The following is a 23,877-nucleotide window of genomic DNA, read 5'->3' on the forward strand; positions in this document are numbered from 1 at the left end:
AGCCCCTCGTGTTGCATATCTCAGAATGGTCCAGAACAGCTCGCTGACCCAGGTGGAGTTCAGCAATCTCAGCCTGAGGAATGGTATCTGCTGATCGATTTCTGGAAGGCATCGATTCACCAGTGGTGGCTGTTATAATTGTCGTTAATGGGTGGACTTTTATGGGGAGCCAGCACATGATGCAAAAGCGTTTTTTGCTTTGTCATTCTGTCTGTGGCAAATTGCCCGGGCCAACAAGGGAGAGGCCCCTAGCAGTAAGAACCTGCAGACAAAAGTCTTTCAAGTTTCTGCCAGAGGTTACGGTTGCCTTTGGGTTTTAGGGCCTTTGGTAAAGCTGCGAACCTCTAGCAGAGATCTGCCTGAAGATAGAGGTGCTTATATAAATGTCTGTGTTGTCTAACTAGTAGGTTTTTATCTGATTTAAGATACAATTTTACATGAACATTCCTGAGGCTGTTCAGACTTGTAGGAAAAAACTACAAGACTTCAGTTGCTTTAGGTACCCTCAGGACTGTAGCTTTGATAATGTATTGAAGAAAAATTCCTCCGATGCGCAGATGGTGACCAGTGTTCAAGCCTGTGTTTTTGCTTTTCCCAGGTGTGTCTGTGTGTACATGCAGACATGAATTCCTGGGTTCTTTCTCCAGGCTAGAAGAGGCCAAGAATTCTCCATCATTAATATTGCTATTAACTCTTGTGTAATGACTCAGATCTTTAAACCCCTTTGTCAACATCAGTCGAGTTACTCTTCCTAACACCTTTGTGAGATAGAGGGATTTTATCACCAAGCTGCAGAAAGGAAAACCAAGACAGCAAGCTTACAAACCAGTTTTCAGTGAGTGCCTTTTTGTGTTTGTGTGCGTCTGGGTGAACACTCTTCAGATTTGTGGGCTCCCTGCCCAAGGAATGTCTACACGCTCAGTGTGGCTCTTCGTCTAGCTATGGGCACGTGTCAGAGTTTGTTAATTAGTGATGGCTGTGCAGTGCGAAGGATGTATGTGACAAACACAAACAAGTGTGTACTGACCCATTTGTTGGAAATGAAGGTTAGCATAACTCAGAGTTATGTATAGGAAGGCAGAGCTGATAGTGGTTTCCAGTCATATATCAGATTATTTTTGCCATGCAATGCCTAGTGAAGTATCACCATGTATAGAGATGTTATTTTTTTAATGCTGCTAATATTTTACCTTTTCTGTAGGATATCCTTATCAGTTGTGACCGATGAGCCGGCACAGATCTTTGCAAGACTTTTGAAAATGCTTATTTAAAGGATTTCAAAGGAGGAACAAACTCTGTAAGGCAGAAATTATTTAGAGGGGGAAGAGGGGGCTGCATGGGGGAGAGGGGAAAAAATGTGATTATATCGTTAAAGATTTGAGAGAAATTTCCAGGGGAACTAATTGAAAGAGCAAAATTGGAACTTGGAATTCACTTTAAAATATTTAGACTGAAAAAATGGTAGCACAACAGCACTAAAAAGTCACTTTCTGAGTAAGAAAAGCAGAAATCACCGTTTTGCTTTTAGACTGAAGTTGCAGGCTTTGCCACAGCAGATCGTATTTCCTTGCTTTGTTTCAGGCATCTGGTCAGATTGGCAAAACGTCCTGGAATCCCAGCCAGTTCTCGTATGGGATTTTTCTTAAAGACAAAAATATAGCAAGTCATCCTAACGTTGCAAATGACTCATCAGTTGCCTTAGGAAACACTCCCCTGAGACAGGCGTGCTGCAGATGAGGAAGTGATGAAGCCGCCAAGGCCACTCCCCCAGACAATTTCGCTTCAGGAGCACAACCTACATAAAGGGCGCCACTCCAGACACTAGATTGTTTTGTCCTTTATTTCACAGAGAGTGCACAGAAGCTGCAAGAAGTGCAGTGCGAAGTAACCACAGAGACTTCACAGCCAGGTGTTTCTGTGCAAGAGAAGCAAATAGGAGGTCATGAGAAAACTTTAAAGGTAGGGGGACATGCATTTTAAACTCTGTAATTTAGTTTTGGCGTGGAAAAATAAGAAGAATATAAACTTAAAAGAAAAATTACAGTTCTTGGGAGAAGAAAGGAGGAGATACATTCTCAGTATGGGGTTGCAGTCCTGATTCAAGGTCAGGAACAAGTTGCCCCCTTAAATGGGAAGCAAAGCTTGTCCATATCCTGGCTGATTTAGAGTGGAGTTCTAGGAGATGGTTTCATCAGGGAAGGTTATAATCTACTAAGTGTGATCTAAGCTTTTAGTATGTTTTCATCAAGAGCTTATGACAAATGAACAAAACAATGGGTTTGTTCCATTGAATGGAAACAAAAAAAACAAAGCTAATGGTTCCACCATTGATGGAATAAAAGCTGAAGCTTCTTAATCCACATGTAAAAATACAAAGCATTTTTCCTAAAAGGAAGATTAAAAAAAAAAAAGGTATGATTATGATCAGTGATCTAAGCAAAATCCATGAGTAGATATTGTAGTTTCTTTATACTTTACATCTGTACACATCGTAAAGATGCGATTCTTGGTAGTTGGGTCTGATGACTGCGTGGGAGGTAAGTTTGAGTCTGCCCTTAAGCTTCACACCGTCCTGTTGTCGCTGAGCGAACAAGAGGGCATACTTCAGAAATGAACAATGTGCTTTCTCTTGTTCTCTGTCCCTAAATAAGAATAAAGTGAAACCGCACACCATAATGCGATACATGCTTCTTTTTTAGTCTTTGTGATTGCAGTAGGAAGTTTGTCTGATGACTGTTAGAAAAACAGAAAAAAGGAGAACTGAGTGCAGACAAGATTCAGTGGCAGGATTATATATTGGGGTGGCAGTGCGGGAAGAGAAAAGGAAGGAAGACAAGGTATTTTTGGATGTTTTCACAGAAATGACAGATGTCTTCGAGGTTTTGGTTTTTACTAATAACATGCTGGTTATGAAAGACTAATACGAATGTAACTTCCTACAGGCAGAAGTAGAGTCTGAATTTTTGCTGAAATTACTGTGTGGTCTGGTGGAGTGTCAGGGATTTTTTGTCACTGTTACAGATGCACTGGCACCAGTTATGCTTGGAGAGAGGGACTAATCTAACCACAGAGAAAGGCAGTTGTAGAATGGCTTGAGCTCAAAGGGAAGCTTAATGCAAAACAAAATTTAGACAAGAAGAGAGGGAAAATGTCTCTTGTTTTCTTGTATTCTATTTACCATGGCAGAAACACTTGAATAACAAGTGATCAGATTTGTAAAGTGATGTAGTGAGGTTTCTTTAGTTACTTTTTTTTTTTTTTTTTTTTTTTTAAGTCTTAAAAGTTTTATCGTGTTCAGTTGATACTCAGTGATTTGTATCAGTTGAGGCATCCCGTGTTTACTCACTCCAAATCTTGTTGGGCATTTTGAGAGGCATTGAGAATTTTCCCAGCAACCTGAAGGACATGAGGATCTGAAGTCCTGATTCATTGGAACTCCACAATTTGAGTACGAAGAATCATTTTAGAAAAAGTACATGAAGATTAATGTAATGTTCTGTGTGGCACAGAGTGGTCAGAATGCATTTTAGGACTTAGGGGATTATTTTCCTGTGGTTGTAGTCATCTGATCCAAAAAAAAAAAAAACCCAAAACCTCTCATGAAACTTTAGTGATCACACTTGATTTGTTTGATTCCAGAGTTAGCTACTGTGATAATCTAGTCATGTTATAAAAAATGTCGTTTTCAGAAAGTATTTTCTTCAGACAGTTCTTTTCATTCAGCTGGTAAGGCTGGTAATTGCAGATTGTTATGGTGTTGCATATTATTGTATTTTCCTACTCATATATGCAGCAGGAGGGGAAAAAACTAATTAGGGAAGTCCAGGGCAGATGAAAGGAATAAAATAAATCCGTAGAATGCCTGTGTCAGCAGGTATGCATCTCATCCTAGTGCCCACAGTATGAGGAGGCACTGGGGTTGTGGTGATGCGGAAGACTAAGCTCTGCAAGGAAACCCAGGTCTCCAAAGAACACGGAAATTCATAGTTCAGTATCTAACAGGTACTGAGCTATCCAACAATGGATTAAGAAGATGAAGATTTAAAAAGCTAATTAAGAGAAAATACAGATGCACTTACGTTCCCATATCACAATATTTGCTGCTGAAAATGCTCATTTTTAAACACCATGGGTAATGTTTCAATATTCTTTAATCCTTTTTGCTTTCTCTGTTCAGGCACATAAAGAAGACAATCCTCAGAGTCTGCTGGAAATGAACGGGCATACAGCGGCGCCCCATTCCTACGACTATGACCTCATTGTCATCGGTGGGGGCTCAGGCGGTCTGGCCGCTGCCAAGGTACGGGACAGAAAGTACAGATTTATACTGCCCTTTTAAGTGGGTGGCTGACATCCTCAGCACCTTGGATCTGGATATCTTGAACACTTGTAGAAACACTTCTGCCTGTTCAGCAGGAGTTCTTTTGAAGTTACCTCCAGGTTAAAGACAGTCTTCTCCATATCATAGGTGTAGAATACAATAGTATTTTCTGTATGTTCAGAAGCAGAAAAACATAAAAATGTCATGGTGTACATTTCAGTGGAGTGAAACTTGGTTCCCCTGTATACCCACGGATCAGAGATAATGCTGTTAGAAACCAGAAGTTACTCAACAGAGTCAGAGTGCACAGCTGTGGTGGACTGTAACATGTAGGATGTCTGTAATCTATTTTGGTAGTTTGTCCATCAATAAGGCACTGTTGTCGTGGCCGAGGATGAAAGATAAGATCTACAAAAATTCAGAGGACCTGGAAAGAGAAGTTTTCAGGGTCTAGGGGTGCTTAATATGAAAGAGTAAAAGAGAACTTGCAGGAATGCAAAATCGGCTTGGAGTAATGAAAAGCCATCTGTTGAAATTCCCATTAGGAGGCTCCTTTGCTTTGCTGTATGCATATGCGAGGTTGTGAGACTGCAGCTGTGGTGATTATTGCATCATTTCTCGGCTGTGGGATGGAAAAGGTGTGGGGCTAGAGATAAATTACCTTATTCAGCATATAAAGTATATTGCCTCTTAGTGTACTCATGTGATTGTGGAGCAAAGGACGGTAGATCAATAAAGACACCATTGCTATCAGTAATGTGTGTGTTTCAAAACAGCTTCATTAAGTTGAAATGAAGCTGTTCTATGTGTGTAGGCTTCTGACTAATACTTAGTTTATTCAGTATTTTTAGTGCTTTAAAAATCAAAACAAAACAAGAACAACAAAAAACAACCATACAGCTCTTCTACCAAGTTCCGGATATCTACAGCAATTTAACTAGGTTGATTACATGTTTGTTTTTTGTTATAACACATGCAATATTGTGTGAACAACTTCCCCTTCCTCTCCATACGGTGCTCAGAGCTTTTTATTTTGGAGGCTTGTCTCCACAGTGAGTGCCAGTGCTGCCAAGCTGACTCTGAGCAGCCCAGCCACAGACCCAGATCAAAACTGCCAGGCCACCACTACCAGTTCACAGAGAACAACTCCAGCCCTAAGCAGCCTTCGTGTTCATAGCACATTGCACTAAATCCAGCAAGGTCTGAAAGCCTACAGGGCAAGTTTTGTTACTGTGGGCTTATCACCCTGCAGAAGTGGCTCTATCTGTTTGTGATCTCTATTGAGGTGGCAGTACAGTGCTGTGCTCTGTTGTGTATAGCTCCATGTAGCTGAGTGTGAGCTTGGGAATGGTGCGTTCTGGTTAGACAGCTAATGCCGGTAACGTGCTTTCAAACTGCTGTTTGAAAGAGTTGTTGTTGTAAGGAAGCATTAATAACACATCTAAATCCCTAAGCACCTTTCTGAGAAACTTTATCAAAGGTGCTGCTAATGCATAAAGTGAGCCTCTTGGCCAACCTTGATCTTTAATTGGAAGTAGAAATTTCATACGTTAACATTTTCCTAAGGTGTCTACAGCGTATGTTGTTTGAAATATGATTTGTGTTTTGCATGAAATAAGATGCATTTAAAATTGAAATTTTGATTGTCAACTATTTGGATTAACAAGTCCTACTAGTAATCTAATGCTGAAAGCTATCCAACTCCTCCCAAACCAAACCCAAGGCCTTAGGGTAATATCCTGTGCCTATAGTTGCTATTACATGTCTGAGAATTCATCACGTGATGCAGCACAGTTGTGGTTATTCAAAGTACCAAAGCTATTTTGCTGCATCTCGTGGAGGAATCTTGTTTCTCAGTTCTGTAGTGCTTAAGTGTTTTTCTCTGGTACCACTTACTACCATGGATTTTTACCTTTCTCTTAAAAAAAAGCACAAAGGGAATACTGGAGTCAGTGTAGAAATTCCATTTGTCAGAATCATGCACACACATTGCTTCTATATTTGCTAATGAAACTTCTCAGGGGAGTTATCATAAAATAAATCATTGCCTTTCTAGAACGGATGACATCTGTGCATCCTGAAAGTTGAGTCAGCGTGCCACATGTTAACTAGGGTGAAGAGCAAGACCTCATCCTGACTACTGTGTATTGTACACAAAATTGAATGTTTCTTTTCTACAAGGAGAAAGACTGGATGAGTCTAGTGGTAATGCTTGGGCCATATGAATGCTGATGTCATTGTGTGATGTGGTTTCAAACAAACATGTGAGGAACCATCTATGAATGGAAAACCAGATTAATGAAGAACTTGTTAAATATATTAAAAGCAAATGTCATGTTGGGAAATATTGTAAACACAATGATGGGATGGAGGTGAGAAGAGGTTTGACTCCCAGAGTCCTTGATCAACTGGTGCCATGCTCATGTTTAGCAGAGTAAATGCCTGTTTTTCCCCTTCATCTTTTTTCTACCGACTGCACAGACTAATTCTGAAGATTAATGGCTGTCTGGCTGTTCTCTTGCAAATCATTCATTATTGCTTAATTAAAAGTCACAAAGCTTTTCATCAATGCATGATGTTATCATCTACTCCAAATTTAACCTCTAATATTTAGATACATGTCTTATTTAATTTGTTTTGCAGGAGGCTGCCAAATATGGAAAGAAGGTGATGGTGCTGGATTTTGTCACGCCTACGCCTCTGGGAAATTCATGGGGTAAATTTTTCTTCATTGCAAATTTGTTATAAAGGAGCGTTATTTACTAAGAGTCTGATTGTTCTTTGGGATCAGCCACACTGATGTGAAAAATGCATTCTGTGCCTTTCTCTCAGGTCTTGGAGGAACTTGTGTAAATGTGGGCTGTATACCTAAAAAATTGATGCACCAGGCAGCTTTACTGGGACAAGCCTTGCAAGATTCACGCAAATTTGGATGGCAGTTTACTGAAGAAGGTACGGAAGGAGAACTTTTTTTTTTTTTCACTTTTGTCATTTGTGCTGAAAATCCATAGGTTCTTTTCACAGTCAAGTGTTTGTTGCACTTACGTGCTGGCTTTAACAATGTTAGGCAACTTCAGAGCGACTACACATAAGCTTAAGTGCTTTTCAAGTTTGAAGCCACAGGACTTACTGCCTTGCATCATTTGATCTGTTTTTAATATGTTCTCATTGTGTCAGTGTTTGATTTATTCACACTGCTGTATGAATAAAAGCAGTAAGATATTACTCTATTTCTGAATGTAACACAACATCCAAAGGAATACCCCAAAATGTTGTTTGTTAGAAACAGAAGCTTACTAATAATTGCAGGCAAGGGTCACTGTTCCCTCAGTCTGCATTGCTTCTACATCAGAAACTGATTTTTTCTTTATATTAGCTCTAGAGTACATGGTTATAGGATTGGGATCTATTTAGGGTGTAGTTCTATAAGGGGGAGCATGCAGAGGCACCTCTGAGATGCATAATCTTCATTTGTTGAGCAATGTCACCTGCTCAGAACATGTGTCATTGGAAAACGATTAATAATATGCAAAGTCTAAGTGTTCCATGTGTCAAAGGCTACGGCTGTGCTAATAAAGGGAGGAAATATCGCAAATGCTTGGCAGAAGGCAAGTCGTTGATTGTTTAAGGCGTATCTGGTTCACTGACCTTTCGTTTGGTCTCTGCTGATGTAGCTCTTTGAATTTCAGTAGAGTTACCTTGGAGTGAAATAGGAATAGGACAAAGGTGACTGGGTCATGAAAAAAGTCTGTCTGGGAATATGGGGTTGGCTGTGGAAATAAGTCTGTCAGACTGAAAGACAAACATCTGTTTTGTTTCCAACAGTCAAACACAACTGGATGACTATGACAGAATCGGTTCAGAATTACATTGGCTCACTGAACTGGGGTTATCGAGTAGCACTGAGAGAGAAGAAAGTCACATATGAGAACGCATATGGAGAATTTGTTCAGCCACACACTGTCAAGGTACTGCCTAGCCCTGTTTGCTGGGTCTTCCTGTAGTGTTTTCTGAATACAGGTGTTCGGCAAATAATAGTATTTCCCTTAGTAGGACTACAAAATACTCACTTTGGACTATTGCTTTGTTCACAGGCAACAAATAAAAGAGGAGTTGAAAAACTGTACACAGCTGAGAGGTTTCTCATTGCTACTGGTGAAAGGCCACGCTACCTGGGTATCCCTGGAGACAAGGAATACTGCATCAGCAGGTAGAAACAGGGAAGAACGTGAAATCATTCACTGTGTGCAAATGCTTAACCTGTGAGAAATGGTGGTAAAGCATAAGCAGCGCTGCTTGCATGCTGTTGTTTCTCTATATTGTTTCTTTCTGCTTCTTAGAGGAGAGCAAGGAGAAGGAGAAGAGCTAGAGACAGATGTCAGGGTGCTGGGAGTGTTGTCCGCTGGACACCACTGGCCTGTGGGTGGTAGGCTAGAACGGTTCCATTTCTAGCTGATAACAGAGCAGCTTGAGAATCCCAGAAATCATTTGCATGTCTGTCATAAAATTAATTCATCATTTGTGCCCCAGTTAGTGTTACACATGCTTTCTCCTTATTCTTTTTGGTCTTTCCATTCATGTACTGAGTTTTGTTCGTAATGAAGAGCACAGTCTGCATGGAGAAAAACTCCAGCTCAAATGTCAGGGAAAGGGGGAGTTCGAAAGTAGCTGATGTTATGAAGCTCTTGAAATGTGTCTGTCCTCACACACTGTGGGAGTCCCAGTCTTGAAACCTGAACCAATTTTTTCCCAGCTACTAAGTGAAGTTCAACTTTGGGGAGAACCTGCTTCAAATGTCTGTCTAAAAAAGCAAGGAACTTCAGCACAGTTTTACATGTGTGCACACATACAAAAAAGTGATATGCAGATGAAATGGATGAAATGTGCTTTCATATTAGGCTAACTGCTAAATTATGTACTATAGAAATACAGGTTGGAATTACAGGCTTGCAAACCTATAATAATGAAATAAATGACTAGCACAATCCCTGTGAAACTCAAACACCATGTTGTATGTTTCCCTAATACCAAGTGGTAGTAAAATTAAAGGTAGTAGATTACATAGCTGATAAAGTAGGGCTTTAAAATAACAACAAGGTGGAAGGGTCAGGAATGCCAGAGTTACAGGCTATCAGAGTGAGGCTGTCTGTTGTAATCTTAACTGGGTTCCTTGAGAGCTAGGAGCTATGATGTAGCCTTTAATTACACAGGCACACTTCATTCCACTGCAGCATTTGCAGAGAGCATCTTGTTTAGTGGTTGCCGCTGATGGCTAAAAAAGTGAAGCTTTTTAAAATGTAAATCTTTGGAGAATTTTCTTGCCAAACTCTTCCTGCATTTTTGCTGAGCAAGCACAATGCCTCCATGAGGCCCTGGTTCCATAGCCTGGGTCTAATTCCAAGGTGTGGCAGAAATGAGACGTTGATGAAGCAGTTGAAAGAAGTGGAAAGCAGGCAAATAAATGTTTGCTCTAATTTTGTACTCCTAGCTCTGCCTGTTACCGTGGTTTGCATTAATTTGTTTTATTGTCTGCGCGTATTTAGCACTGTGTATAATTAATTAGCAAAAGGAGAAGTCTTCAAAGAAGTTAAGGTGGTGTGTTTATTTACATGCTAAACCCTTTCCTCTTCCTTTTAGCTGTCAGGAGCTAAAATTTGCAGTAAAATATTTGAAGCAATTCAGGAAAAATATCCTATTTTTTCAAAAAATTGTCAGAAGTCTGTTAAAAAAACCTCTACATTTTATTGTCTCTTTTGGAGTATTTCATATTTTTGCGTGTGGTCCTAATTAGAATGTTTTAATCTGTCATATACTGATCTAGTATTCTAGCATGATTTCCAAAAATAAGTTTTGTTGTTGTTTGTGATCAGGAAAAGGAATAAAATCTTTACAAAAGAAAGTAGAAAAATATAAAGTGCAGCATATTCTCTTGTTTTTCTCTAACTTTTTTGTTTTGTTCCCCCTTTTCCAGTGATGATCTTTTCTCCCTGCCTTACTGTCCAGGGAAAACCCTGGTGGTTGGAGCTTCCTATGTGGCCTTGGAATGTGCAGGATTTCTTGCAGGCCTTGGGTTAGATGTCACGGTAATGGTGAGATCCATTCTTCTAAGAGGATTTGACCAGGATATGGCAAACAAAATTGGTGAATACATGGAAGAACATGGAATCAAATTCATCAGAGAGTTTGTGCCGATCAAGGTAGGCTTGAGGTAGTACTACAACTGATTGTAATACACCTTTCATAATGAGTTAGTGTATGCTACATTAAACAGTTGTTTTGCCTACTTGGGCTGATCCTGAAAATATTGAATATACCTAAATTCTAGCAGCTGTTCTGAAGGCTTTAAGACTTCTTGTGGACTGATAAGTGGGAAGATGTACATCTATACTTCCTGTAAGACCAGGGCTAGTGCATCACGAATAGTCATATTTTTCATTGTCAGTTCTCAAATTCTCAGCCAGCAAATTGTGCTTACAGTGCCTAGGACTATCCAGAAAGTAAAGGAGCTTTAAAAGTATCTATCCCTGTCTTTTACTTGGCAGAGACCTTACATACATGCCTAATTTTCTTGGAATTCCATAGGGGTGTGCATGCAGGCAGCTAGGTCTATGTATAGGCAAATTCAGGTTGCAAAGTAGATGAGATAAGTTCTGGAGCTTTTCTTATGTTAAATTGCCTTAACAAAGGCTTCAGAGAGTCCTAGCAATGTTGTTTGTTTGTTGTTTTTAATGCTTTTCCACAACGATTAGTACTTAATTATGAAATAGGAAATAATATATTAAGCATTTTTCTGATTGGTGTTAAGCTAGTATACTACTGAGTTTAACACTTTAGGAAGTAAAGTATTAAATAGAGTGAAAACTGGTGTTTGTTTATTATTATTATTATTATTATTATTATTATTTATTTTGTTTCTTTTTCTTCACACTTACTAATATCAAGAATAATTTAAAAAATGCTCTGGCCAGTTATCACTCTGTAGATCTGACCCTACAGAGGGTCAGGGATGACTATCTAGCTTTTGATTGTTTCAGATTTATCTTTCTGTAAATTCTTTTGGTGGGGTAGGAAAGGAAGATACTAGTCTTCAAAGAAGCAGGGATCATTTCAACTAAATGGCATGTGGCCTCCTCCAGCCAGGTGCAGTCTGCAAAGAGTCCCTCCCCCTAGTCATAAAGTACACTTCTGTCCCTTCAGTATGTGTTTGGTTTCAATGCGAATAAAATATACGGCCTTGTTTCTAGTTGAGAGTAGCCTTTAACTGCTGGATATCTCCTTAGTAGATCTTTTCATCTCTTTCTTGCATTGTTTTTGACGTTCTGCATGTTCTGCTTATTATTCAGTGTGACACTTGAAGACAGAAAATGATTATAAATAATGCCACCTTCAAATAGGAGCAATTTAAAAGTGATCTTGTAAACTTGATAGGATGGGACAGAAGGTTGGAGTTCTTTTAAATTTAAAAAAAAAAATAAAGGACAGGGAAACAATAAGGAAATTTCCTTTCCTTTGAATATAAAATAGGAGCTGTGGCAGTTGTTCTGAGAGGGTAAAAGAAAGACTGCAGTTAAACATACAGTCCTCTCACAGTCCAGGCAAAAGAGAACCCACCTATGTAGCTTCAAATTCCATTTGCTCGTTTGATGTTGATTGTTTATTGGAGGAAAAAGGAGCCTTTGAGGGGGCAAAAAAGCCGGTGGCATCACTTTCTGCTTTGTTTTCTGGTATGTAGAGGTTGCATGTGTGTAGGGAGGGTGTTTGTTTTAAACAAGCCTTTATACATGTATTTTATTACCCTCAGCGAAGAACACAATTGCAAAATGATTCTTTTTTTCTTTTTTTATGTGGGGGTGTGGTGTGTTTTTTTGTTTTGTTTTACTGGAATAGGCTGTAACCCACTGCAGTTAGGATGGGGGGAGAGAAGAAGCTTGATCTGTTGCTAAAACTAGTAATATTTATTTCAGCTTACTTTGAGGAACTTGGAAGGGCTGTTTTTGTTTGTTTGTTTGCTTCTTTTTTTTTAAGCTGCTGGTGTTTTTCAGCCATTAAGAGCCAACTGCTGCCCTCTCCTGCAAGACAATTGCAGCTTTATGTATTGGACTGATGTCACTCAACAGGGGTAGGGGCAGGGCTATGACTGTGGCTTCCCCATGGGTGAAAGACACCACGGTCCTCTAGGTGTGGCTTAAGAAAATGTCTGATTCTGTTTCCAGGTCTAGAAGTAGTTTCCTTCCTCCTCACTTTCCCTGTCCACAGTTGATACTGACAGCTTCTTGGACAAGAATTTAGCAGTCAGTAACAACTGTTGTAAACAGAAATGAGGTCCTATTGTGTTAATTATAAGAATAAATGCATGGAGATGAAACAAAATGTTTAAATATGAAAGTAATAATCACAAATCTAAAGAGTGATGAAAATATCTTTAGAACAAATGCTTGAATTTTAGGTCGTGGTTAAACATTCACTTTTGATCGTAAGATATATTGTGGGATTTAGATATATGTATATACTTTAATTTGAAACTAACTTTTTTTTTCTTTTTTTCTTTTTTTTCCCAAATGTAGGTTGAGCAGATTGAGGAAGGAACTCCTGGAAGACTGAAAGTTACAGCCAAGTCCACAAAGGGGAATGAAGTAATTGAAGGGGAATACAATACTGTGAGTCCTGTCTATATATGTAAAGAACATGGAATAACCTTCCAGTTAATGTTAAGATTCCTGGGGTCTTTTTATCCATAGTTTAGCTTTAATTAAAAAAAAAATATTTTCAATTATTACAATAGGCTAATGGTACATAATCAACATGTAATTAATGTGAGAAAAGTCCTAGAATCCATGGGCATGAGTCCCACGTGCCTTACCAAATCACTTGCATGCTTTTGAAACCTGTTTTTTAGCTTAGGGATTTAGAGGAACTTGGTCATGTGGAATCATTTGCAGGATTTTTCCCCAGGGAAGTATTTGTCATAAACTATAAGTAATGATTTTTAATAACTGTTATAGTAACTGAAGCATGCTGTTCTGGAGTTAGCATAAAACAATGGTCCTTACAAGAGCTAAACAAAACAGATGTTACTGTTAAGGTGTTGTTAAGATTGGTTGTTGATGCCACATCTTCACAAAAACAAACACCCCATGGCAAGTCAGGCAGGGAATTTCATTATACACTGAAAGCAGTAAAATTACAGTGCAAATGCATGCAGGTCTGCCTTTATATGTTTGACTGCTTCCGTCACCTCTCACACCATTCATTTTCTTAGGCCTTGAAAGGAAAAAATAGTCTGTGCCAGTGACTTCATCTACCTGCACCATCCATCAGTTTATTCCATAGCAAGGATATGCATCAGTGCCTCTTGAGTACTAATATTATGAGAAAGATAAACAATAACCACAGTGCTGTTTCACAGAATTGTGATACTATTTTTCTTGGTCTATGGTACTGAAAGATTTTTTTAAACTTCCAAATCAGTGCCTTTTTTTCTATTTATTTATTTTAAAGAAACTTCTGATTTCTCATTGCTATTACATCTTTCACTGAAATGCTGTCACTTATTATATGAGCTGTGTATGATGCATTTGAAAACCTTCAGCTCTGAAGATCTGGCAGGTTTGGTCATCTAAAAGACTTGAAGCAGATTTTGGACAACTTCAACACAGTTCTTTTGTCACTTGTACGTTGTGTAGTTAACTGGGCAGTTGTCCAAGACACAAAAGCACAAAACACTTTTCTGCATGACATTATACATCGAAATTTGTTTTTCTAGTTAAGGTAGCCAAGTTTATGGTTTGGGTAAGAATTTGGCCTGAACAAATGTCCAAAAAATCACTCTGAACAAATGCAGAAACAAATAATATTCAACAAATATTATTTGGCAGTGGCTTAGTTGAGGGCATATGTAAGTAAATGATATTTTCTGATCAAAACAAAGATTATTTTGTCTTCTATTTGCATAAGCACCTGAGTTTCCTTCCTAAAGAGCCCTTTCTTTAAAGAGTGTTTTAGTGTCAACATATGGGAATATGGTATAACAATTTAGTGTGTATTTGCAAGGAAAGATGATAACAGATTTATTTAGAATACTGTTTGTATATTTTTCCAGGGAAATATATTTGGCTGCATTTAATCCTATAGCTAAAACTTGGTATTGTTGGGTCATGATGGTAGTGTGGCTTGTGTTGAACTCAATGAGCATGCAATGGGTAACTAATATATTTGTCTTAATGCGACCAAACCTTAGGTACTGATCCTTAGTCTGTAATTAAAATAATAGGTAGGAACAAGCAAGTGTGCTTTTGAGTTTTTAGGAAATCAGTAACATGTACATTGCTGTTTTGCAGGTGCTGCTAGCAATTGGAAGAGATGCATGTACAAGAAAAATTGGTTTGGACAAAGTTGGAGTGAAAATCAATGAAAAGTAAGAAGAGACTCCTTTATATCACTGACTACACAGTTGGTGCCATTGACTAGTGCAGTGGCAGCCGTGCATCCTCAGTCAAATGCTTTCAGGAGAAATTGTCTCCTGTTTGGATAGAAGGCTACGTAGCAGATAGCGGTGTTATCTTACATAGTACTACCACATTTTCTTTTTTATACTGAAATGTCAGTTCCTAAATACTGAGAGGCAAATGTGTCTCTTCCACTCTGTTTCAGTTCAAAGGTTGGTCTGCCAGCTCCTTCCAATGACTGGGCTTTCTAGGATCTGTCAGTTGTTTCTCATACTCTTATTCCCATCACCTTTTTTTTTTTTTATTATTATTATTTTTTATTTCTACCACCTCTTGGGGCAGAGATGTGTTTGTTCATATGGACTTTTAGTGTGGTAGGGCTCGTTTACATTTTTAATGTAAATACTACTGTATGTTTATTTTGGAATATAAAATCAAAGTAGCATTTTTAAACTCACAGCTGGAGTTAGTGATGTGTTTTAGTTTTTGGAGAAGTTTATTTCTTGCCTTATGGCTTCTACCTTTGTAAACAATCTCTCTCCTGCAGAGAACTGCAGGTTTAATTTAGTGAGGTCATTGTACCAGGGAGTGGAGCTATCAGTAGCATTTTCAATATTGGTAACCTGAAAAGGTATTCTAGATATGAGGGGCCTAGACCATGTTCCCTTTGTTGGAACCATGAACTTGATTTGGCAGTATGTGGGAGAGCAGTACAGAGGGCAGCTTGTATATGAATACTGTGACTGATGTTGCTGAAGAGAACTGTTGCAATGTTCTAAATTAAAAAAAAAAAAATCAAAATTCAATTCAAAATTGGCAGACCCAACACTACATGTCTTTATTTGTTTGACATTGGGACATCCGTTACTAATTTATACTAACTATAGAATTAGTAGTATAATAAGTAGTATATATTTAATAAGTAATATGTATATAAGTACTAATTAGTAATATATATTTGTTAACAAAACCAAAAATTAAGAAAGTTGCATCTTTATACAAAAATCGCTACTGGTCCTTCAAGTAACTTTGTGACTTAGGTTTACTTGTTAGATAAGTTTCCTGCAGTGATTACTGCACTATTTCATTTATTAATGAAGTAGGAAATATTAATAATTTAAAACTTCCATTAGCTCAATACGTTTAATGCTAAAAAGCTTGCTGTATTTCTTAAGTGGGGTGTCTAACAACTTGACTCGTCTCTGTGAAGAAGCCTGAAGGTCAAGTTTATAGAAACTACTTCACCCACTGGACTGGAATTTCAGTAATGGAGAAATTATTTCAACCTACAGCTTCATAGCATTTCTCGAGGTTTCCAGTACACAGTTCAGCTGGTAGTAGTGTATTTTGAGGAAAGCAGTTATGTCACACCAACAAATTTATTCAGGAGATGAATCACAACTTTAGGTGCTACCTCCTTATCCAGTGTGTAAATTCCTGTAGTTTTGGTAGAAACCAAACTTTACACTAGCTTACTTTCTTGACCAAGGTTGTAAGGTTGTGAATATGACTTCTTCTCCACATATTTCAAGTACATGCCTATCTCTTGAAGCCTAAAGGGCCCAATTGCTGCAATGTTATTTACCACTTGAGTCTTCACAGCAGAATATTTACATCTTTTATTTTTGTTGATGCAAATCACAGAACAGGAAAAATACCTGTCAATGATGTGGAGCAAACAAATGTGCCATACATCTACGCTATTGGAGATATACTGCAGGACAGGCTGGAACTCACACCAGTGGCAATCCAGGCAGGAAGACTGTTAGTTCAGAGGCTTTATGGTGGGGCAACCACTAAGGTAAGTAACCAATTGCTACCAAACACTCATTGCTCTGCTTCTTCCAAGGAGATGCGATGCTCTTAATTTTCCGTGTTACTTGCACTAGTATTTTCACTTCCTTATGTTTTCAGTGTTGTACACAGTTTTGCTACAAACTGAATATGGATACAAAGAAAGATGAAGTGTGCCAATAAGTCAAAAAGTATTTATACCTGAGAAGTTGAATTAATTAATCCAGTGTTTACATATCATACGAGTGTGATTGTAGGCTTCAGTCAAGTTATGTCAGTTCAAATAGCAGTAACATGGGTACTTTTTACACCTTAAGTTGTAAATAGAAGGAAAGGAAGATGCCTTTAAGCAATGTTATCCAAGCAACATTGATATGGGTGCTTGTCTCACTTTCATAACCAAGGGGATTAAGTAAAAACCTTTGCAACTGTAGAGCCTGCTGTACTTATATCAGGTTCTGTTATCAGCCAGATTTAGAGCTTGATTGAGTTGTTTGTTTTAGGCTGGCAGGTATTGCAGTAACAGAATCTTGAATTAGCGTGCCTAATGTCATTATATCAGTCAAGCAAAGTTTAAGTAAACCATAGCCAGAGCCAGGATTTCTTCTTACTGCAGAACTACAGATCGGTCTTAATTTACATTTGATGCCAAATAACTGTCTCTCAGGTTATGAAAATCCTTATGCTGCTAAAGGAAGCATCATCGCTCTGAATGAATCCAAGAAATAAATAACTGCTTAGGTGGGATCCTGGCTTACACTGCTGTTTTAACTAATCTGGAAAGGGTGATTGTATGAAACATAAGGAAGTATTATGGATAGGTGGGGAAAAAATAGTAAACAGCACCTTAGTTGATACCTAGACACAAAGAAATTAGAGTTGAAATTAATAGAATAAAGTTGCTGGAAATTAATTAGAGGCAACCGACCTGCTAGCCTTTTGTGGCAGAATGATTCATTTGGTGAATATGGAGAGAGCAGTGGTGATGTTGCTTTGATTCTAGTAGGGCTAGAGTAACGTTCTCATAGACAGGCTGAAGTATGGGCGAGGTAGGTGGGCAGTGAGGTGGACCAAAAGCTGGCCAAACTGCTGGGCTGAAAGGGCTGTGATCACCCTTACAAAGTCAGCACTTACCACAGCACTTGGGCACTCGGTACAATACTGTTTAACATCTTCCTTAGTGATGTGGGTGATGGGACAGAATCCCTCAGCAAGGCTGCAGATGAATCAGGTGGGAGGGGAAGTGAACGATGCACCAGCCGGTTGTGCTGTCACTCAGCAGGACCTCAGCTGGCTGGAGAAATGGGCTGAGAGTAACCTTGTGAGGTTCAGCAAGAGGAACCTTGCTGTTCTGTGCCTGGGAAGGTGTTACCCCATGCACCAGCGTGGGTTGGGGATCAAACAGTGGGAAAGTAGCTTTGCAGAGGAGCCCCCTTGGGGTTGGCTGGGGGACAAGGAGTTTACTCTGAGCCAGCAGTCTACCCTGATGGCAAAGGCCAGCAGCATCCTGGGCTGTGTCCTGCAGATGCATCTTGGCAGATCATTGCCAGCGGAGTAGTCAGGCCTTTTTGACTTACATTGGATGTGACTGGGGACACGACTTTAGTGCTAGCTATCGCTGCAGATGGCTGTAGTTCATGCCTTTAGCATCTTCTAGGCTGCAGCTGATGAAAAAGATGCTGGTTTTTGGATGGTGGTGTTGTATTTGTAGCATTACCTCCTAAAAATAGAATGCTCTGTAAAAGCAGTTGAACTGACTGCTTTTTATCTCCCGCGTCACTTGTGATCTGGTGTGTTTTAAAGCAGGGCACTACTGCATTTCCTTCTCACTCTATGCATGTTAATGTCACTGTGGCTTTGAACTGTCTTTCTGTTCTTGCTGTAGTTAACACCTCTGAGAGGGACAACACCAGAACTGTAGCTTCATTTAAAATAAAGAAAAAGTAGCTTTCAGAGTTACAAATAATACAATTTTTATTCCTGACTTTCGGACTGCTTAACTTTTACTCGGTGTGCTGATGTTATTACTAATATCGTGTGTGTTTTTTATTTTGAATACCACACAGTGTGACTACGTGAATGTTCCAACCACGGTGTTCACTCCTTTAGAATATGGAGCCTGTGGGTATTCCGAAGAGAATGCAATAGCGAAATTTGGGGAGGAAAACATTGAGGTAAATGCCTTAATTTCATCTAGATCTTAAATTCTGAGTCTGTAATTTAAAATGATGTTAAAAGTTGATTAAAACAGCATTCTGTACTCTGATGTAAGGTCAGGAGGAGACTATATTTTTGTCTTTCTTGGCAATTCCTAAGCATGCTTTAACAATAGTCCCCGTTTCTGATAGTTCTAGTTGTAAATATGTTCTCTCTTTGACAAACAGGGCTTGTAGGTGGAATATTTATTATAAAAAAAAAATCGTCTATGCAAATACTTCAGGATAAATTAGAGGTGTTGGAAGTAATACATTGGTTTCAATGTCAAAGCTGAGCTTTTTGTAGCTACAGGATGGCAAATTCTTTGTCATGATGGTTTTTACTTTATGAAAACAAATGTTGGTACGCTGTTTTTCCTGTTTATTTTGACTATGTAGGCAGATACGTGCTTAATTTTACTCACTTGAATAATCCCTTTTCATTCACTGGGACTGCTGTTGGAATGAAATATGTAGCCACGTGGTGTCCCAAACCGTTCTTACAAAATACTGTGGAGACCACATTACAGAAAGCATGAGGGGAGGGTGTGTGACAATAATCTGAACTTCTTTTATGTCCACTTGAATTACTTGAGGAGCATTATCAGGGGAAATAAGCACATAAGTGGTGGTTCAGACAGCTGAGAACTTGTGTTCCTCTTAGCTTTGTTAAATATACTTTTTGTATGTTGAGAAAAGAGGTAAATATGACTTAATATGGCTGCACATCAAGTGCTGTTAACCTAACTACAGGACAGAGGCTGAAATTCTGTTATGCCCACAGACTTCATTTATACAGAGTCAATTTTTTGTTATTGAGTAAAGTTTCTGCTCTTCCATGTGAAACACTGGACCCTTTATTGTGGCAAGTCTGCTTCTGTTTCACATTTTTGAAAATGTGCATCCAGAAACATTTGTGTTCTGGCTAAGCCCTAATCTAGTTGATCCTGACCTCTTTATCATGTCACTGTATTGGCTTTTGGTTTGTAAGCTTCAGTGGGAATATTGAGTTGCACCTGTCATCCAAACCTATTAAATTTCAGTTTTGTATAGCAATGGTTATAATTGCTTTGTAGCTCCATTAATACAGGAAACATTGATCTCTCTCTCTCCAACTTTGTGAAGGGGCATATTTTTATTCAAGTTGCAATTACTTAGGAACTTCTTTCAAATAGTAATTTGTTTCAGGTTATGATTTTCTAAGTGCTTTGTCCTCCTAAGTCTGTTGCAGTTGCAGTCAGTAGTAAAGCTCTGGTTCTGGAAGCAGACAATGCAAGTTTAAGATAAACTGGCAGTTTTTGGAAGATCTCTCTGAGACAGCAGATGCTCTCTGCTATGTAATTAGAACCTTTTCTCATCGGTGCTGTATTTCCAGGTGTATCATAGTCATTTCTGGCCACTGGAATGGACTGTGCCATCCAGAGACAACAACAAATGCTATGCGAAGATAATTTGCAATATTCGAGATAATGTAAGTGCATCTTTACTTCCAAAGAAAACAGAAACTGTATGTTCATTGTAGGGACCATTGACACCACAATTATAAATAGGTTATTTTTAACAAGTTAGAAAAGAATTCACATTTTCCCTACCTTTTGAAATGTAGTAAATATTTGTAATGATGCAGTACTTTTGTTGATACAAAAATTGCCATCAGTAAAATAGAAAATTTTGCAGTCAGTATTTGTATAGGGAGTATTTTGTATATGAAAAATGACAAATAGAGAGCTCTAAGACTGTTCATTAATTTTAACCATTGATTCACTTCAGAAAAAATAATGGTTAGAAGTCATATCCATTTATCTTATTCTCCCTCTCCCAAACTAGGATATGATTTTTTTGGGAGATTTTTGTCTCTGAAGTGGAGATCACTCAGAAATCATTGCATCCTTTGACCTCTGCAAATCCATATGTGTCTATAAAACTCCTGAGATTGTTCTAACAGGATTTATATATCTTGCCTGCACAAATCTCATTTAGAGTGATAATGCCAGGATTATCCTTGGACTAGGATAAGACTTCCTGGTTAAGGAAACGTACAGTACCTGCTGAAGCACAAGTAAAATTGCTAATTGCAATAATAAGCTAATAGCATAAAGGTTCAAGCCCTAATGAAGTTTTGAATCTATTATGCTTATTTTCTTTTATCACCAGTTACAGATTTGTCTTCCTGCAGTCTTCCTAAGCATTGTGTCATTTTGTGAAGTCTTCAAATCTGCTTGGTTTTGCCCATCTCCTTTTTCTGGAGGAGTTTGCACTAACATGGAAGTTATTTTAGAACCCATACTTATGTTCCTAATCCAAAGTTACTTAAGAAAATAGGAAGACTTTCTGGTGATTTAAAATGTTTTCTTGTCCTGAAAATTAGAAATATATTTAAACATTTAGAGTTTTTGAGCTGAAAGTTAGCCCGGATGGAAACTATTCAGTAACTTTTTAAATTTATAGGGGAAACTGTAGTTATCTCAGCTTCATTTCTGTGGATTTATGTTTACATTATGTGCATATTTTTAATAGAAAGTAAGGATAATTCTATTTTAGATACTGTCTCTTGTTAGCTTTTCTTATTTAAATGAACCTTCTGGTAATTCCCAGTCGTCAGGCTTACTGCAAGAAAATAACCTTCCAGTGTACTGGTTATCCCTACTCCCTTACATGTGATATTTAGCAGAAGGAGCAGATAACTCTTGATTCCCAACTGGGCTAGGTCTGTGATTACCAAAATCTAGTTAATGTTCTGAAAGCCACTGAAGCCCACAGCAGCTAGTTTTTGCTGAAGAAGACAAACTCTTGAAGAAAAGAAAGTCAAGTTCAAAGGGCTTGTTCCCTTGGGTGTTCAGTAAGGATATGTGCACAATTCGGCGTATTTTGCAGCTGAACAGTAGTGGAGGTATGAGAAGTAATGTATGGAGTCATATTTTCTTCTTTGTAACTAGGTGTCTTTCAGTTTATTTGGGGAATCTCTAGGTGTTTTATCTTCCAATGGCAGTGAACACCGTGACAGCAGTAGTTGTCAGTTTAGTTACCACACACCTCTTGTCACTTCTCTTAGCCAGAATTTTAGCTTATAGCTCTTGCCAACTATCAAGCAACTAAGCAACTATCAAGTTGTGAGTTCTTCTGTAGGTATGCACCATACAGCCAGCTAGCATAGACCCTGATATTGCACACCTTTATGCAAGATGTTTGCCTTTACTTAGTCTTACTGGAATGAGTGGAACAGCTTGCCTGAATAAAGTCTAAGGACATTTGCAATTTGAACATACACAATAATCAAGTGTAGATCGTGATGTGTGTTAAATTTGAATGCTTTTGATATAAATGGAAGACTCATGCACAAAGCTTGTAAGGAAGCTGATTCGTGAGTTCTTAGTTTAATCTTTTCCTTCTTGGAGAGAAGACAAATTTTTTCCCACTAAGTCCCTTCTGTTGGAGCTAATGATAGTTCACATTTGTGGTTACATTAATTTGTGGCATGTTTTGTGAACTGGTGCAATTGAATACGCTTAGTAAGAAGACCTTACAGCTAACTGTGCTTGTGTTTGATTCTTTGTTATTTAGGAGAGAGTCATTGGTTTCCATGTCCTCGGCCCAAATGCTGGAGAAGTCACCCAAGGCTTTGCAGCTGCTATTAAATGTGGATTGACCAAAGAACAGCTAGACAGCACCATAGGAATCCATCCAGTCTGTGCAGAGGTTTGTATATGAAGTCACCTTCCTATCCCAGCTTCTGTAGCGTTCTGGGATAAGCTGCTGGAAACCCAAACATCAGAATTTTGTTAAAGAAGTCAGAATTAGGGGAAAGTAGAGGGGAGGGAAAGACAGAAAACTTTTTTTTTTTTTTAAATATTTAAAAAACTAACATTTGGATTTTTATTTTTTTTCATTTGTGAAATAACTCTCGTCTCCACTAACCCAGTGCTCCCTCTACTGGGAAGTACAGAATCTTCCTCCCACGTTTTTGAGGTGCTTGTCAGAGCTAATTTTTCTGGATATATGTACTCAAATTAGGAATATAAACTGGTGCTGTGGACGGGGACCAGCTACATGCCAGTTTTTCTATTAAATTCTGTCCTTCTGAAGATTTCTCCTTTACTCTCTAGGTCTTTGTATTTGAATTGAAGTACACAGGGCCACATAACAAATTCTTGCCTTCGTCTTGCTATTTGTCTTTAACAAAGAACAGAATTTTGTCTAACAAGGAGGGAACAGTTCCCCCTTGGTGTAAGTCAGAGATGCTCCACTGATTTTAGTAGCATTAGGGCCACTTATTTTAGCTGAGAATCGCAGGTAACTGTATATGACCTTTGTAGGTCATTGTACAGAATCAGTGTTCTTACCTGTGTATTTTAGCTACAGAGTGTGAGAGGGAGGACCGGGATACCAGTCTGTAGAAGTGAAACCCACTTCTCATGTGCTTCCAAACTGATGTGGTATGAGCAGTTTAATGTGAGCTCCTTTAATGGAATGGATTTCTAGCAATCTGAATCATCTTCAAAGCATTTGCAATACAGATTTTTTTTTTTTTTTTCCCCCGTAGTATCATCTAGCAGTGTTCTTTTCAAGTCCTTGAAGAGGGGCAGTAAGTCTTTATCTTCAGGGGCCCTGCAGAGGGGGAGCTTTGAGTGAGGCATTCAAACCTGTGAACTTGAGCAGGATATTAGCATATGCAGTGTGAAGAGAGGCTGATAGTCATAATTTATTCTGGACATCTGAGCTGCTAAAATTGAAACTGAATAGAATGATGATTAGACATAATTTAGGGAGGTAATTTCAGATAATCATATTTGTTTGAGTGGGGGAGGAAGAAATTGGCTCAGGAGAAATACACTATTTAAAAGCTCCAGGGAACACTGATCATTTTTAATGCCAGTCTTTAGAAGGTTTTTTATGCCTGTTACTTAATTTAATCTCTTATGCAGTAAACAAAAATCAAAGTGCAAGATGGTACTCTTCGACTAAGAAAAAAATGTTTTAAAAATGTTTGGAATTTGTCAGGGCTGTGCATGTCTGGCTGAATAAAATGATGGATAATAGCCTTCTGTTTATGATGCATATATAAAGGCTAAGGAACGTGAACTCTGATCTGAGCACTAAAGGGACAGTGCTGCAGGATCAAATA

General features: G+C 38.5%; 1 protein-coding gene across 3 annotated transcripts in view; it reads left to right on the forward strand.

Annotated features, from left to right (window-relative positions):
* Positions 1-23,877, forward strand: part of TXNRD1 (thioredoxin reductase 1) — a 37,538-nt gene that overhangs the window by 10,351 nt on the left and 3,310 nt on the right. Inside the window, exons 1-14 of one of the 3 annotated variants that reach the window (XM_068664312.1) lie at positions 1,277-1,297; positions 1,850-1,959; positions 4,178-4,300; positions 6,965-7,037; positions 7,154-7,273; positions 8,147-8,289; positions 8,416-8,531; positions 10,293-10,518; positions 12,886-12,978; positions 14,659-14,735; positions 16,411-16,567; positions 18,627-18,734; positions 20,131-20,226; positions 22,317-22,451. In XM_068664312.1, the coding sequence (XP_068520413.1) occupies positions 4,214-4,300; positions 6,965-7,037; positions 7,154-7,273; positions 8,147-8,289; positions 8,416-8,531; positions 10,293-10,518; positions 12,886-12,978; positions 14,659-14,735; positions 16,411-16,567; positions 18,627-18,734; positions 20,131-20,226; positions 22,317-22,451 (1,431 nt within the window). In that variant the 5' untranslated portion in view covers positions 1,277-1,297; positions 1,850-1,959; positions 4,178-4,213. Of the gene's footprint in view, positions 1-1,276; positions 1,298-1,849; positions 1,960-4,177; positions 4,301-6,964; positions 7,038-7,153; positions 7,274-8,146; positions 8,290-8,415; positions 8,532-10,292; positions 10,519-12,885; positions 12,979-14,658; positions 14,736-16,410; positions 16,568-18,626; positions 18,735-20,130; positions 20,227-22,316; positions 22,452-23,877 lie in introns of those variants that run through there. The other 2 variants (XM_068664305.1, XM_068664320.1) reach the window with 2 other exon arrangements.

This window comes from Anas acuta, chromosome 1 (genome assembly GCF_963932015.1).
Source record: "Anas acuta chromosome 1, bAnaAcu1.1, whole genome shotgun sequence".
NCBI lineage: Eukaryota > Metazoa > Chordata > Aves > Anseriformes > Anatidae > Anas > Anas acuta.